The 17,552-nt window shown below is 43.8% G+C and overlaps 1 protein-coding gene across 2 annotated transcripts in view; it reads left to right on the top strand.

The window, feature by feature from the left end:
- PPT1 (palmitoyl-protein thioesterase 1) overlaps positions 1-17,552 on the top strand; it is a 71,731-nt gene that overhangs the window by 41,504 nt on the left and 12,675 nt on the right. For both annotated transcript variants that reach the window (XM_033955679.1, XM_033955681.1), the window contains 3 exons: positions 570-640; positions 8,021-8,123; positions 8,214-8,304. In XM_033955679.1, the coding sequence (XP_033811570.1) occupies positions 570-640; positions 8,021-8,123; positions 8,214-8,304 (265 nt within the window). The remainder of the gene's footprint in view (positions 1-569; positions 641-8,020; positions 8,124-8,213; positions 8,305-17,552) is intronic.

Here is a 17,552-nt window from a genome sequence, read left to right as displayed (position 1 = left end):
CAATCTTATAAACCACTTTAAAAAAACAAACAAAAACCCCAAAAAACTATCTTTACAGCCTGAGATCGGGTGTATCTCCAAACCAGCTAATCAACTGACATGCTCCCTTTCCACCTTCTTGTTCATTGAAAGGGAAGGGTTTCATTGATATAAGTTGGGTGATTGGTAGAATGTATTTGTATTGTGTTAATATTATTATTAAAAAAGTATCTATTAAATTAACTTAATGTTTAAAAAAATTAATTTATTGGAGTCTTAGTAATAGCGAGTATTAAATGAGTATATGGTATATATAGAGATGCTATTTATATATTATAATTAACTCCATTCTTAGGTGATTGATGTATATTAATTAGGGATATCCTGAGAACTTGACTGGCAGAACAGGTTTGAGAACCAATGCTGTACAAAGTAAGCCAAAGTTGTATAATAAATGACTGTGAAGGTCCAGTAGATGGAGAGCACTGGATAATTTAGCCACAGGTGTAGACTTTCAGAGTCAGTGTTGGAAGGGTAGCAGAGGACAGATGCAATACACACTCTCTTTCCATACCTCTTTGGTCCCACAGGAGAGCTGTGGCTCAGAGATGCCCTTATCCACCAATGTTAAACTTGATTTCCTTCGGGGGACAACATCAAGGTATAGTAATTATTATCTGAACATCGTAGACATCAAATTTTCATGAGTTCATTATTACTGAAATGTGTGTTTCCATGAGACTTGAAACTTGCCTGCTGAAATGAAGAAATGTGTAATCATAGTGCTCAGAATCTTGTCCTTTATTTTCATAGATGTAGGAGGGAGAGAGTGGGAAGCCTGCATTGTGCTCATTTGTCCAGAGGGTAGAAAGCCAAAAACTAACTTGAAAGCTTAAGATATACCCTGAGGGGGGCTGCTGAGAGTTGACTTGAGACTATTCTTTGGTGGCTGCTGAATTTGCCTTTTGCTTTGTCACTTTTCTTTTTTGATATGAGCGCAAAAACAAGGGTAGACCATGGGGGATTCTCTCTAAACTTTAGTTTATCATTTATTAAAATTTTAAGAACATAAGAATCGCCATACTGGGACAGACCAATTTGTTGGCATGCCAGCTGCAGAGTTCAACAATTATCCATCAAGCCCAGTATCCTGTTTCCAACGGTGGCCAATCCAGGTCTCAAGTACCTGGCAAGATCCCAAGAGTCAAACAGATTTCATGCTGCCCTAGAAACGAGCAGTGGATTTTCCCTTATAGACTTTTCTTTTAGGAAATTATCCAAATTTCCAAATGCTTGAAATACCTGTATGTAAACCGCTTTGAGTTTGGTTGTATAACTACAAAAAGGTAATATACAATCCCTTTCCCCCTTTTTAAAACCCTGCTAAGCTAACTGATATCACTACATACTTAATTTTTTAATTAAAAATCTCAGACATCAGGCCTTACATTAATGATTCCTTTTGTGCTTTTTTTACCTCCCCTTTTTTATTTTATGCAATGTATCTTCCCCATTTGCCCATCTGTATCATGTTGTATCTGTATGGTAATTGTGAATTTGTTCCCTTTATTTTTTAAAAATCTTTTTAAAACTTTGTATTAATTGGAAACCACTTTGACTATAAAAGTGGTATATCAAGATTTAAATAAACTTGATATTTTCTCTGGTTTGTTTTAAATCTACTACTTAAGTAGCTTTATCGCATGCCCCTAGTCCTAGTATTTTTGGAAAGAGTAAACAAGCGTTTCACATCTACCCTTTCCACTCAACTCGGTATTTTATAGACCCCTGAGCCATCTCTTCTCCAAGCTGAGGAGCCCTAGCTGCTTTAGCTCCATCCCTTTTATCATTTTTGTCACCCTTCTCTTTACCATTTCTTATTCCACTATATCTTTTTTGAGATGCAGCGACCAAAATTGCTGTACCATAGAGTGATACAAGGGCTTTATAACATTTTCATCTTTGTTTTCCATTCCTTTCCTGATAATTCCTAACTTTCTATTTGCTTTCTTAGCTGCCGCTGCACATTGAACTGAGGGTTTCAATGTATCCTCAACAATGACACCTAGATCCTTTTCCTGGGTAGTGACTCTTAATGTGGAATGCTATATTAAGTAGCTATAGTATTACGTAGTTCGTGTTCCTCTTTCCCACCTGCATCACTTTGCCTTTGCTCACATTAAACATTATCTGCCATTTTAATGCTCAGTCTCTCCAGGTCTTCTTGCAATTTTTCACAATCCTCTTGTAATTTAATGGAACTTGTATGCTGCTTTGTTGAGGATACACATTGAAAGAGGTTTATGTATATACAAGTACTTATTTTGTATCTGGGGCAATGAAATGCTGCTATTTTTGGGGGTTTTGCCAGGTACTTGTGACTTGGACTGGCCTCCTTGAAGATGGGATACTGGGCTGGATGGACCATTGGTCTTATGACTTGCCCAGGATCACAAGTAGCCATGCTGGGATTTGATCCCACAACCTCAGGGGGCTGAGGCAGCAGCTCTACCACTAGGATGCCACTCATGTCCTACAGCTTTGAACAACTTTGCGTCATCAGCAAATTTAATTATCTCACTAGTTATTGCTATATGTAGATCATTGATGAATATACTACCTTATTTGTCATGGAAGTCCAGGTGGTTAACAAAAGAAAAGAGTTCAGAAAGGAAACTCCATCTGATGATAGGAAAGAGAATTCTTCAAGATGTACAATACACATCTAGAAATCTCAATGTAATGTCTTGTTTTAATGTTCCTCACCCTACATTTGCCTTTTTCCACCTCATCAAATGGGAAATGCAGAAAAAGTAGTCCCCTTGGCTTTTTTTGAAACACCATTTTTAATAAGTAGGTTTTCAGTGATGAACAAAATTGCTTAAAAGATGTTTTGAGTATAATTAAAGAGGGTGATTGTTCTACAATGTGGAATAAGAAAGCAAAAGGCTGGCTTCTGTGTGGACTCCCAGTTGGCTCAGTCTGTGCTTGGGAGAAAGAGCCTGTGTTCATTAAATGAATGCAACATTTTTGTGGGAACATGAGGATAATTAAAAATGACAAATAATTTGGTTTATTAGATTGAAGGGCTTTGTGGGAAAGTATCACTCTTAAATTTAAGCAGGTATTCTACTGGTAACCCATTGAGATAAATCAGCAAAGATGCACTATGGCACTTTTTTGGCTTGCGAGCTACTTTTAAAATGACCAAAAAACACAAAGCACACTGTACGCAGAGAAAATGTTAATTATCATTTATATTCGGGTGTTTTCAAAGAGGCTAAGGCAGATGACTTTAAAATATGCAATGTCACCTCAATAATAACTATACAAAAATAGACAAATATAACCCCCCTTTATTAAACAATGATAGCGGTTTTTAGTGCAGGGAGCTGCGCTGAATGCCCCATGCTGCTCCTGACGCTCATAGGCTCCCTGCGCTAAAAACTGCTATCGTGGTTTAGTAAAAGGGGGCCATAGTGCAAAATATAGACAGCAGATGTAAATTCTCAAAACGGACACTTTTAGATCAATAAATTGAAAATAAAATCATTTTTCTTACCTTTGTTGTCTGGTGATTTCATGAATCTCTGGTTGCACTTCCTTCTGACTGTGCATCCAATACCTTCCCTTCTTTTTGATTCCTCTCCTCCAGACCTCATTCCATTCCCCAACCAACATCTCTCTCTGTCCCTCCATGAGTCCAACTTTTTCTTCCTCTCTCCCTGCCCCCCTCCGCTTTCTTTCTCTATGCCCCCCCTTTTTTTTCTCTTAACCCTAACCCCCCCCTAAGCCACCGCCATTGATTTCTCCCTGCTTTGCTGACACAGCAACAGGCCAGGTGTGTGCAGTGACTGCACAAGAGTCGGGTCCACAAGCCCCCCCCTCGACCTCAATTCTGGGCCAACCAATCGCTGCCTGGCTGGCCTGGAACTTTCTCTCCTATGTCAGAATTGACATTGGGGGGGGAGGGGAGGCTTGTGGGCCTGGCGCTTGTGTGTCTACCTTGTTGCTGCGTCGGTGTCGGGGAAGCAGGGAGAAATCCTGGGCGTCGAGATCGATTCGCGTTGCCTTTGCGATATACTGATAGATCACAGTCAACGTTTTGGACACCCCTGTATTATGGTCTTTACATTTTACTTTACATAGGACTGAAGACGACAGTGTGTTGAAGGGCTTGTAAGGATTTAATATTGGTCTTTGAAATGCCTGTGTAAATGACATTGCAGTTTTCTAATCCAGTGTTCTTCAACTGCCGGTCCGCTTAAATTTCCTGCTGGGTGTATAGCAGTGCAGCACCAGTCTTGGGCTCCCCGACTGTGGTGGTATTGGTGGCAGGCTGCTGTTCCACCCAACCTCGGACTCCAGCCGGTGCGCGGGGCTGGCGTGTGGATTGGGGCCATCGGCAGCATCTGGGCCTTCTCCCCCAATGGCTCGCTTGTGCGGCGAGAGTTCACCCACGTGTGGGATGCATGCAGGCACCCAGCGGTTGAGAGGGTGTGTATGGGTGTAGCGGGTTGAGCCCATGTGGCTACAGGGTCGTGCCGTGTTCGCTGGCTGCTGCTGGGTTGTTGACAGCATCCACATGTGAGCGAGTGATGCGGCGCTGGCCCTGAGCTTTCCTGTCGGCGGGCCACTCACTCGTAGTAACTCGGTGGCAGGGCCTGCGTTGCAACGCTGTTTGTGCCAGCTGGGGGGGGGGGGGAAATGTGCAGAGCGCTCGGGAGTTTGGGAGCAGGGGTGAACAAGATCATGGGGAGCCTTCAACAGTGGTTGTTTCCCCTCCCAGCAGCTCTCATACTTGCCAGTGCAGTGATTCACTTTGGCAACTTCCTCTTTCTTCGGAGGTGGCAAAGGACCCAAGGCTGCCTAAGTGAATCACTGCTACAGGCATGTACTGAGAGCTGGAGGGAGGGAAGGGGAGGAAGCCACTGTTGGATGCTGGAAAGCTGCTGGATAAAGGGAGAGCTGCTAATGGACCTGGAGGGAGGTAGAAGGAGAGATGCTGCTGGGAGGGGAGGAGGGAAGGGAGAAGGAAAAAAGGAAGGAAACAGCTGGCAAGGAGATTAGAGGAGAGGAAGGGGTCAGGGTAGAATGGAGAGAGATTGATGCTGAAAGGGGGTCAGCAGAGAAATGAGAGAGAGAGACAAAGATGCTAGATTTGTAATGTAATGTAATGTAATTTATTTCTTATATACCACTAAACTCCGTTAGGATTCTAAGCGGTTTACAGAAAAATAGACAATAGGGTACATTAAAATTATAAGTAAAATAGGTACTTAGATATTCCCTTACTGTCCCGAAGGCTCACATTCTAACTAAAGTACCTAGAAAAATGACAATAGAGATAGAAGAGAAAAAATAAGAAAATAAACATTCTAATAAGACTACAATGGTCTAAAGGACTTTGAAAGGTTGAAAAAAGAGGGGAGATAGGAAATAGAAGCAGAAGGGAGAACCCTTGAAACTATAGAATACTTGGGAAATTTAAATGAAATTTAAATAATAAAATAGGAAACAAAAACCAAGTGGCAAAACAATGAATGAGATTTAAAAATAAAATATCATAAACTAAAAAGAAAGTGAAAAAATAAAAACAAACAGTCAAGACTGAAGTCCAGCTTGAAATGACTTCACTGCTTTGGCTGTGAAACTTCTCCAGATGTTAACCGATCCTTGTCAGCATGGTGTAGGAGAGATAAAAATGAAGAGAGTAGTGAAGCTGGAATGAATCATATAAAAAGGCGAGAGGGGACACAGGCTGGCTGGAAAGGGGAGAGGGGCATAGAAAGAAGGAAGATACCATATGGAAGGGGGAGGGGGAAGACAGTCGATGGAAGGGGCAGATGCTTGATTGAAGAGACAGAGCAGATGCTGGAAGGAAGAGAGTGAAAAAGAAGATAAAAGCAGAAACCAGAGACAACAAAAGGTAGAAAAAATAATTTTATTTCTATTTTGTCATTAGAATATATCAGATTTGAAATATATATTCTGCTAGAGACATAACTGGGGACTGCAAAACCCAGGTAGTGCTTCTTTAGTTTCTAGCTGGCTTAGGACTCTCTCTGACCAGGGGGCAGTTGCCCTCCCCTAACACTATTCCTGTCATGTGTGACTGCGGTATTCTGTTAGAATGATATTTCTGTGTAGCGTTCTGTAATAATTTGGCTTGTTCAGTTTTCTTGATAGTAAAGGGGATATATGTGAAGGGGAGGGGAGACGGGTTTTGTTGATCCTTGCTCTGTATTATTTGTATTTATAAAATGATAATTATACAGAATATTGTTTCTTTAATAAAATACGTTCAATATAAAATCATAACTGAGGCTTGTGTGGATGGGATCAGATGGTTTGCAGGGACCGAGCTCATGGAGACAGGGGGAAAATGTTTTTTTAAAAATTTCAGTCTTAGTAGTTTGCCGGTCCACAAAATAATTCTTTTATTTCCGCCGGTCCATAGGTGTAAAAAGGTTGAAGAACACTGGTCTAATCGAGAGCTCATGAAAGCATAGAATAATGTGGATAGTCCTTTTTTTATCCAAATAGTTTCTGACTGATTTTAATCTTCTTAGTGCAAAACATCCAGGTTTTAATACATCTGATATTTATTGGGAAACACAGAGTTGAGGATATAAAATGACATCTAGGTACTTGATGCTACTCTTAGAATAACTTGAGGATTTAGAGATGGTGGAGGCCTATGACTTGTGACCCAGCATGTAATGGCTTGGTCTGGGTTGAGCCCTTATCCTTATGGGCACATCTATGCCAGTCAGGAGAGCTGCTTCTGGCATGGAGTGGAGGTTTTGCTCCACCCAGTGTAGCAGCCCATGCAGCTTCCTTTTCATAGTAGCTGAGGCAAGCCTGGAGTGGTCGTTGGATTCTAAAGTGTTACCATAGGAGGGAGATGCCATGTTGGATGAAATAAGTAAGGAAAACGTTCTGGTACCTCCCCATGCAGAGTTTTAAAGACCAAACAACATAACTTGACTGGGAGCCTGTGATGATTTGCCACTAAAGGTGTAACATGGTCATAGCTAGAATTCCTATACATCATGCTTGAGCATAAATTCTGCACTAAGCAAATGTGCTTCATAAATTTCACTGAAATTCCAGAATAAAGGGAATTATGGTAATCTACTTGAGACAACATAACATACATAAGAACTGCCATCACCAGATCAGACTTATGGTCCATCAAGTCCGGCGATCCGCACATGCGGAGGCCCTTACAGGTGTACACCTGGCGTAAATTGTCACCCATATCCCTCTATGCCTCTCGTAAGGAGATGCATCTAGTTTGCTTTTAAATCCTAGAACAGTGGATTCCGCAATAACCTCCTCTGGGAGGGCATTCCAGGTGTCCACCACTCATTGCGTGAAGCAGAACTTCCTGATATTTGTCCTGAACTTGTCCCCCCTTAGCTTCAGTCCATGTCCTCTTGTCCTTGTCACATTGGACATTGTAAATAATTTTTTTTCCTGCTCTATTTTGAATGAATTGGTCAGCTTTCTTAGTTTATAAAATAACGTTTGAGCTAACTTTAACCTGATTCTCAAAGCCTAAACCTTTAATACTTCCGAGACTCATTGGAATAAATTAAAATCAGTCTTACTTGCACAACATTGTTCAATAGTGCCACTTACCATCTTAATCCAGTCCTTAGAAAGTAGGATGACATACAGCTATGACGAATACCAAACTCTCTGTGCAGATAAGGCAAAAGCTATAGTATTCTCTCTAAGCTTGCCACAACCTAGAAATTAAGCTCAGATCTTCCACAAGACACCAGTGCTGCTGGGAACTGGTCCGCTACAATCTATTTGTGATCAAACTTACCTGTCTAGCAAACTTCATGCAGCTTGTGAAAGCAAGCCACTGCCCAGGAAAAGCTAAGTGAATTGGAAGTGGTCCATCGAATCATTCTAGTTTTGGAGTGTTCCTTAAGGCTCTGAAAACAGATACTCTAACGCTGTACATCCTCTGAAAAAAAGTTCTGTAGTAGGACAGTATTTGTAATTTACGTTTTTATCACTGCAGGTGTTTTTGGGATTCCACAATGTCCTGGGGAAAGTTCTCATATCTGTGACTGGATTCGGAAGGTTTTAAACACTGGAGCTTACTCCAAAGCTGTTCAAGAGCAGTGAGTATTTCCTCTGTAGTGCAGCATGCAGCCCAGAAGAGAGGTGACGTAGGTAAATAATGTTGTCCTTTCTCCTTGTCGTCTTCACAGTTTGGTGCAGGCACAGTATTGGCATGACCCCCTTAATGAGGAGCTATATCGTAACAGCAGCATCTTCCTGGCAGACATTAATCAAGAAAGGGTAAGAAACTGGTATTTTCTTTTTATTTAGGGCAAGAGCAACACTAATATTTGATTCCACTGACACTTCAGCATATGGACCAATGCATCTAGCATAGCTTCTGGCTCTACAGCTAGTTCCTTTTCAGCTGTGGCAGGCTAGTGCCTGGATTTCATTCCAGCCTTCAGAGCTGAACATAAGAATTGCCGCTGCTAGGTCAGACCAGTGGTCCATCGTACCCAGCAGTCCTCTCACACGGCGGTCCTCTGATCAAAGACCAGCGCACTGAGACTAGCCCTACCTGCGTATGTTCTGGTTCAGCAGGAACTTGTCTAACTTTGTCTTGAATCCCTGGAGGGTGTTTTCCTCTACGACAGCCTCCGGAAGAGCGTTCCAGTTTTCTACTACTCTCTGGGTGAAGAAGAACTTCCTTACGTTCATACGGAATCTATCCCCTTTCAATTTTAGAGAGTGCCCTCTCGTTCTCCCTACCTTGGAGAGGGTGAACAACCTGTCCTTATCTACTAAGTCTATCCCCTTCAGTACCTTGAATGTTTCGATCATGTCCCCTCTCAATCTCCTCTGTTCGAGGGAAAAGAGGCCCAGTTTCTCTAATCTTTCGCTGTACGATAACTCCTCCAGCCCCTTAACCATCTTAGTCGCTCTTCTCTGGACCCTTCCAAGTAGTACCATGTCCTTCTTCATGTACGGCGACCAGTGCTGGACGCAGTTCTCCAGGTGAGGGCAGACCATGGCCTGGTACAGTGGCATGATAACCTTCTCCGATCTGTTCGTGATCCCCCTTCTTTATCATTCCTAGCATTCTGTTCGCCCTTTTCACCGCCACCGCATATTACGCAGACGGCTTCATTGACTTGTCAATCAGAACTCCCAAGTCTCTTTCCTGGGAGGTGTCTCCAAGTACCGCCCTGGACATCCTGTATTCATGCATGAGATTTTTGTTACCGACATACATCACTTTACACTTATCCACGAACAGAGAGCATCAGCAGGAATTCTTCTTTATTGCTTCTTTCAGGATTGTCTATACATGTAAAATCTTAGATATTACAGAAGCAAACTTTCTTTGCTATGATGCAAATACTATGGTGTTAGCAGTAAAGTTGAGAGATTGAGATCCAACGCAGTATACCCTGGCTTACTGTCATGATATATGAAAACTATCCCACTTGGGAAATATTGAATGCCACAGCTGTACATTTAGGATCAGGATGGATGAAGGCATAGGCAAATGCCTAGGATCCCCAGCTTTCAGGAGGATGCCGTCAAATGTGCTCAGCACTCGAGGTTAGTAGTGCCAATTGTCTGGCAGGAAATTAAAAGGTCAGTTTTGTAAATATTGTTCATCATAAAGTGCAACTATTTTTAAATGTAGTTTTTGCTTCTTTTCTAAAATTTTTAACTATTTTCAAAAACTGGGGAGGGAGAATGCCTCAGAACCAGGCTGACTTGAATATATCATGTTTGTAGCATTCAAGACATAACGAACCATCCCTTTGCAAGACTATACTTATTGTCAGAAAAGAAAGATATTTAAATTTATCTTAATTGGAAGTGTTTGGGCAAATGATCCCAGCAATGGTGATCAGCATTTCGTTTCAAAGCTGCATCAGAGAATAGTTAAGCTCTGGAACGCGTTGCTAGAGGATGTGGAAAGAGCGGATAGCATAGCTGGTTTTAAGAAATGTTTGGATAAGTTCCTGGAGGAAAAGTCCATAGTCTGTTATTGAGAAAGACAAGGGGGAAGCCACTGCTTGCCCTGTATTGGTAGTATGGAATATTGCTACACCTTGGGTTTTGGCCAGGTACTAGTGATCTGGATTGGCCACCGGGACAACGGGCTACTGGACTTGATGGACCATTGGTCTGACCCAGTAAGGCTATTCTTATGACCAACTTTAATTTGAAATGGATTTTTTAGCTAATAGTTAAACATTAAAAATTAGTTGCACTTTTTTGCTGAACAGTATGTTAGCATTAATATCTGGAAGCCAACAGGATGGCTTAGATGGGACGTTTTTCAGAATTTATACCTTTTATAGTTTGCCAATTCCTGCTTCTGGTACACTAGCAGTGAAAACTGGTGGGATCTAACTGATGCAAGTCAACTGTAGTCAGAGGAAGGGAGGGAGTGGGTGAGCCAGAGCTAAGCAAGTCAGATGAGGGTTTCATTTGTATGGGTGACTGAAGGTGGAGTGATTGGGGAGAGAGTGGAAGCTTGAAAGATGCTGATGTTGAGAGTGAGGGAAGGTGCCTGGGATTAGTAATAAACTATGGAGAACTCTAGTGCAAATGGGAATACCTAAACACATAACTCACCTGATAGAGAGCTTATATGAAAATCAAGAAGCTGTAGTAAAATACGGAGTGGTTTCCAATAAAACGTGGCGCTAGGAAAGGATGCATCTTGTCACCTAATCTGTTCAACCTGCACGGTTTGTTTGTTTGTTTAAAAACTTTATATACTGCCTATACAGCCACAAAGGATCAAAGCGGTTTCCAATATAATTCAAAACAATTTTGAAAAGAACTCCATTCATATAGAAAAGGAAAGAATTTGAAAGAAGAGAGTGTCAGTTTCAAGGTTGGTAGCCAAAATATAAACTGCTGTGCAGATACAGCGCTCATCACCAGCAGCAAAGAAGACATGCTGTATCTACTGAGAAAAATCAAAGCCGAACTGAACATAAGCAAGATGAAGATCATGAACATGGAAGATAATGAAGATTTTGAGCTTGAGAGCAATAGATTGAAATCCTTTACAACTTCTATTCTCCTGGGCTTGTTTGTAGCAGGGAGGAAATACTCTGCAGCGTAGTACTTGGTCGCTCTTCAATAAAGACTCTTGGAAAATATTCAAAGGGAAGGATCCAAGTGAAGATCAGATGTGTCCACACAAAACAGAAAGAAGATTGACTCATTTGGAGCTGGAGAAGGATTTTAGGCATCCTGTGGACTGCCAGAAGAACAAATCAATTCTGGAAGAGATCAAACCGGTTATATCACTCGAAGCCCAAATGAAGAAGTTACGGTTGTCTTATGTTGGTCACACCATCAGAAGAGAGAGCTCACTGAAGGACATTATGTTTGGGGAGATCGAAGGAACCAGGCAAAGAGGGTGACCTGCAATCAGATGGCCATTGAAAACAACCATGGGGATGACACTGGAGAACCTTATCTGACTAGCACAAAACTTGATTTCTTTTTTAGATCTGAAATTTATCAAGTCGCCAGGACTTGAGCACGAGTTGATGGCACCTAACAACAAAGAACCCACTATTTCGGAATAAGTTTGAGACAACAGAGGTGGGAGAGAGAACTTAGAAATGAGGGTGGTCAGAGAGAGAAAATCTTATGTGCCTGATTCCGGACAAAGGTTTGGGATTTTTTTTTTTTTTTTGGGAGGGTGGAATCATGAAAGGACAGTTTTGGAAGGGGGATTTCAATATCACTGGGAGTAAACACAAATGGGGGAGTAGAGAGAAACAGAAAGGAATGCCTTTAAACAATTTACAGGACTCTGAGACTAATCAATGCCTAGAGACAGTGAGAGCCACTCCAGAGAGAATATACCTTTTTTTGCTCCCCTTATTACCTAGACTCACACTGATTATTTTTTTGGGTTTCAGCGTATGTGAAGCAGCAATTGATGATAAGGAGTGATTTGATCACTCTCCAATTTGGGCTAAGATTAACACAGAATTAAAATTTTAGTGATGGATTTGGAAACATTTCACTGCTTATTTCTAGGATAAGCAATATAAAAAGAGAGCTTATGTACTTACCCTGGCAAGCTCTTTTCTAGACAGATGGGTTATTTCCCCATAGCCACATGCTGCTGCAAAAAAATTCACTCTGAATTTTTTCACTCTGCCTCTGCTGGGTTCTCTAGCTCCACCTACAGTTAGTACCTAAGCACTGAGAGCCACCCAATACACGTGAAGTAGAGGCACCTGTAGCAACAGGTTTAAACCAACTGTTCTGCTCAAGAATTAACTCAACAGTAATGTGAACTGCCAATACAGGCTTCAAAGTAGCTCCAAAACTGCTCCCAAAAAATCCTGAAATATATACAAATTATTCCCATCCCCCAGTAATTCAAGAATCAGCTTAGAGAAGCATAAACATAAGAATAACCTTACTGGGTCAGACCAATAGTCCATCAAGCCCATTCTCACAGTGGCCAATCCAGGTCTAGAATTGAACGTCCAAACAGTAGTGGCTGACAAAGGAACGAAGAGAAGACCAAACTGCAGCTTTAACAATAGCCACTGGAGGCACTAGAGAAGCTGCCTGACCCTGAGTGGAATGAGCCATGAGACAATCTGGAACAGGTTTTTTTTGAAAAAGGTTTACAGAAGCAGTAGTCTCCTTGATCCAGCGTGCAGTGGTAGCCTTGGAAGTGCCATTCCCCCTTACGAGGACCCGCTAAGAGGACAAAGAGATGATCCAATTTCCTGAACTCCTGGGTCCTCTGCACCTAAGAGCGAAGGACCCGACAGACATCCAACTTGCGCAACTGCTATTGCTCTGAAGGACCCTCCTGACTACCCAAACCGTGAGGACCACTGACTGATTGACATGAAAAGGAGAAATGACTGTAGGTAGAAAGGAAGGAACAGGGCACAACACAACCTGCTCCCTAGAGAACTGACAGACCACAGTGTCTCCATGTGGAAAGATGTAATTCTGAGAGCCCCGTTGATCCCTTTCAAATCTAAGATGGGCCGAAAGGTCCCCTCTTTCTTGGGTACCACAAAGTAAATTGAGTACCTGCCAGTGCCACACTCCTGCAAGGGCACTGGAACCACTGCTTTGAGAGCCAGCAATCTTTGGAGGGTCTGGCGAAAGACCTGCTGCTTCCATGCCACCTGAGAGGGAGAAGCGAGAAAAAGATCTGGCAATGAACGGGCAAATGCCAGAGCATAACCGTCCTGAATCACTTCCAGGACCCACTGATTGGATGTGATCTCTGCCCACTTTGGATAAAATTGCGCAGCTGGGCACCCACAAGGAGTTATTGGGTAGGACAGGCAACAGGGGAACCAGCGGGGGAATTTCCCGCTCCCTGGTGGGCCCCTCGAAAGGACTGCATGTGCTGAAAGGAAGTGGCCCCTTGACCAGGGCAGAGACGGCGGAAAACACGCAAGTGCTGAGCAGTGCCACACCATGCCAGCGTCCTAGCTCTAACTTCAAGCAAGCAAGGCACTTTAGAATCTGTGAAGGTCTGAACAAACTTGTCCAAATCCTCTCCAAACAAGAAAGACCCCTGAAAGGGGAATTTCATCAGCTTAGCTTTGGACGCCGCATCCACCAACCATGCTCGAAGCCACAAGGTATGGCGTGCTGCCACTCCCAACAGCCATAGACTTGGCCAAAGCTTGCATGAGGACATATATGGCATCCGAGAGATAAGAAGCACATATCTCAATCTTGGCAACTTCCTGCTCTACTAAGTCCCAATTATCAGATTCACGGTCAAGGACAGGCTCGGCGCAGAGAAAACACACCCGAGCAAGCATCCCGCCACTCATCGCCGCCCAGACCACCAGGGCAGTAATATCAAAACTCTGCTTAAGGAAGTACTCCCGCTGACACTCCTCGAGGTCCCTCAGAGTAGAACTGCCCTCCACAGGCACAGTAAGCTGCTTCACGATAGCCGAGACCATCGCGTCTACCACAGGTGACTCAAGGTGTCCCGATCCCCCTCCGTGGGCCATAGAACACGTAAAGCAAAAGGGTGCCACCGGCACCTGCCACTGAGCGAGCATAAAATCCCAAATATCTTGAAGCATAAGGAAAGAGCAGGAAATCGAGCAGGTCCACCACACGCGGGGGCTCTAACATGGTGTCCTCGGACTGCAACACAGAGGAAACCGGAAAAAGCAGCTCACGGAGCTCTTTCCGTGGAACAGGAAAACCATATCCTCTAGACTCTAGGGCCTAGAGGAATTGCCAAACTAGCAATGTCCCAAGAAACCCTCGGGCACTGGGATGCGAAAGGAGCAAAGGGAAACATAACTGTCACTGAATGGGGCTGACCCTTAGAGGACGTTGGGGGCAAACCCCCTCTTCCCCCCGAAACCCCTGAGGCGGAAGCAGGACCTCCGCTGCAGCAATAAAGCCAAACATGTAAAATAGGGGGAAAAAACCCCTTGTAACCCCATGGTATGCCCTGCCACAGGTGTGAGGTCACCTGAGGCTACACAAAAATAGAGATGTTTCCTGCCAAAACAGACCTTCAGCGGCTAAGAGACCTAAACCGTCCCAGCCGCTAAAGCAGAAAAACTGGCATCAGCAGTAAGGGAGTCCTTTCTGCCTGACCATTGGCAGCTGGGGAACTTCCCGCGTGGGCGGCGGGGGAAGCCTACTCGCGAAGGGGATCCCTGGCTGTGTTCCCGCTAAGCTGCGCTGGGGTGCGCTGGCGCACAAAATATTACCTCGCAGCGCACAAGTTTCTCGTCACAGCGCACACAGTGTAGAGCACAGTTCTTCAACCGCCGGTCCGCAAACAAAATCTTGCCGGTCCGCGAAGGATTCGGTCCCCGCCGCAACGAAAGGCCGGCGTCAGCTGACTTGCAACTTCCTGTTGTAGTCGCTGTGCCGGGACTCCTGCCTTCGCCGGGACTCCTGCCTTCCACCGCGTTTGCCTCCTGCCTTGTCTCCGCACCTTCAGACCAGCAGCGGCAGCTGTGTATGCTTTTAACTTCGGCACAGAGCTGCCCCTAATCAATAGTTTAGCGCGGTTTCATAAGGCAGCCTCGGGGCCTTTGCTAGGCCGGCCCACATCGCATCATCGAAGCGGGCCGGCTATCAAAGGCCCCGAGGCTGCCTCATGAAACCGCGCTAAACTATTGATTAGGGGCAGCTCTGTGCCGAAGTTAAAAGCATACAGAGCTGCCGCTGCTGGTCTGAACTCTTGGGCCGCTGAAGGAGGGCAAAAAGCAGCTGTCCTGGAGGTTTCCCTTCCTCTCGCCTTTACAGGTTCCTTTTTTCCACCTTTTTTTTTTTCCTTCAAACGGCAACGGGCCCCAGCATCGACATCAATCAAGTAAGTTCCACTGTCAATCAAGCGGTTCTGCTCGGCCAAAGCTTCCCCTGTGACATGAGCCACCCTCAGGGGAAAGAAAGTGACCCACAAAGGTGAGGGGAAGGGGGCAGATGATGGAAGTTGGGGGGGGGGGAGAGAGAGAGAGAGAGAGAAGGGGCAGATGATGGAATGGAGGAGATGAGAGAGAGAGAGAAGGGGACAGATGATGGAAGTGAGAAGAAGGGAGAGAGAGCAGAAGGCAGATGGATGTCAGTTGAGAAGGGAGAGCAGATGCTGAATGGAAGTGGGGAAAGAACACATACTGGATGGAAGGAGGAGATAAATAAAGGGGGAAGAAAATAGTAAGATAATGGAGGGGTGAGGGAAAGGGGTGACAAGCTGTGTGTAGACACAGTGAAAAGAGGGAAACGGGACTAAATAGTAAGAAAGAATTTAATTTAGATGGAGGCAGAAAATAGAGAAGGAAGACCAGAGAAGAAAAGGGAAGAGAGAGCAGAGAATGATCAGATCTGAGTGGAGGAAATGAGAAGAGAGATATGCTAAAAAACCACAGGGGGGAGGGAAGGATAGAGATGCAGTTATTTTGAAGCTACACTGTTAAGTTAATATGCTGTTGGTAGAGTTGCAGTGGCATCCTAAACATATTTCTGGCAAGCCAACTGTATATGGTGACATTATTAGAAGATGACTGTGTGAAACTTTAGGGAACTTGGATGCCAATCAGTTTTTGGAAGCCAAAGGAAAACATACATTTTTTGTATGCTATACTGTATGTTTGGCTCGTTTCTACTTCAGTTTTGTTCTTGCCTTTTCGTTTTGTCTTCCTTCCACCATCTCTTATCTGCCTTCCTTATCATCCTTTTCAATGTGATTTGGCAGCTCCTGTCAATCATAGGCTGGCTGTGCAAGATTGCTAATTCTAGATGCCTGGGTGACCTAATGCCTGTGCATGTGATTTTCTGTTTTTGTGTTTAAAACATTTTGCTGAAAGCACAACAGTGCAAAAGAGTAAAACAGATTTTATGCTGTTTATTCTAGGAATAAGCAGTGGGCTTTCCTAAGTCCATCTTAATAATGTCATGCAGATTTTTTAAGGAAATTATCCAAATCTTTTTTAATTACATGTTGAATGAAAAATATTTTCCCAGGTTTGTTTTAAATCTACTACTTAAAAGCTTTATTGCATGCCCCTTTACTCCTAGTATATATTTATTTTTATTTTTTATTTTTTAGTATATATATATTTATCTTTTGGCATGGCCCATCAGTTATAGCATTTGCTACATGATGGGCCATGCCAAAAGATAAATGTAGCATTTGCTACATGAATTGATTTTTTGTCACGTATGGTTAAGGGGCTGGAGGAGTTGCCGTACAGCGAAAGATTAGAGAAACTGGGCCTCTTCTCCCTTGAGCAGAGGAGATTGAGAGGGGACATGATAGAAACATTCAAGGTACTGAAGGGAATAGACTTAGTAGCTAAGGCAGGGAGAACGAGAGGGCACTCTCTAAAGTTGAAAGGGGATAGATTCCATACAAACGTAAGGAAGTTCTGTGGTAGAAAGCAACATATTTATTTGGCTCATAACTTGCTGGCGCCCGATATTTTTAGCTCACAGTGAAAAAAGTTTGCTCACAACACCCGCCCGCTTAGAGGGAACACTGATCCCTGGGCACCGATACCTGATGCCAAAGAGGATTCCCCTTCGCAGCGGCCTGCCTCACTCGAACAGGCCAGCACTTTTCCCCTTGCAAAAGTGCTCATTGCTCCAGACTCAACCTAGCTAAAAGAAGTGCCGGTTAGTAGAAAAATACAGTAAGAGACAGTAAATTTAAAGGGAAAGAGCCCTTTAGACCGGCACAGCCTCATGATTTTTTTTTTTTTTTCAGTCAGAACAGACTCCATGGCTCTCAAAGCTGGAGGCCTGAGCGGTATCAGTGGCCAGGCTGCCAGCTGAGGCACCTCTACAACATTGTTGGGGAGGTAGAGAAAGTGGGGGAGGGACCCATTCTCCCCAGCACAAGACCCACCGGGTGTGACACCCCCGAGGTCAGACGGACCCCCAAACAGGGCCCACCCAAGCTCAGTCCAGCACCATAACGGGGACTGGGAGCCCTAAACAAATTCCAACAGCCCTAACCAAGCGAGATGGGTATAACTCATTCACACCTGTGGAGACTGAAAGAAGCCTGAGGT

The sequence above is a fragment of the Geotrypetes seraphini genome, chromosome 8 (genome assembly GCF_902459505.1).
Source record: "Geotrypetes seraphini chromosome 8, aGeoSer1.1, whole genome shotgun sequence".
NCBI classification, from domain to species: domain Eukaryota; kingdom Metazoa; phylum Chordata; class Amphibia; order Gymnophiona; family Dermophiidae; genus Geotrypetes; species Geotrypetes seraphini.
This window is presented reverse-complemented; position numbering and strand designations above follow the sequence as displayed.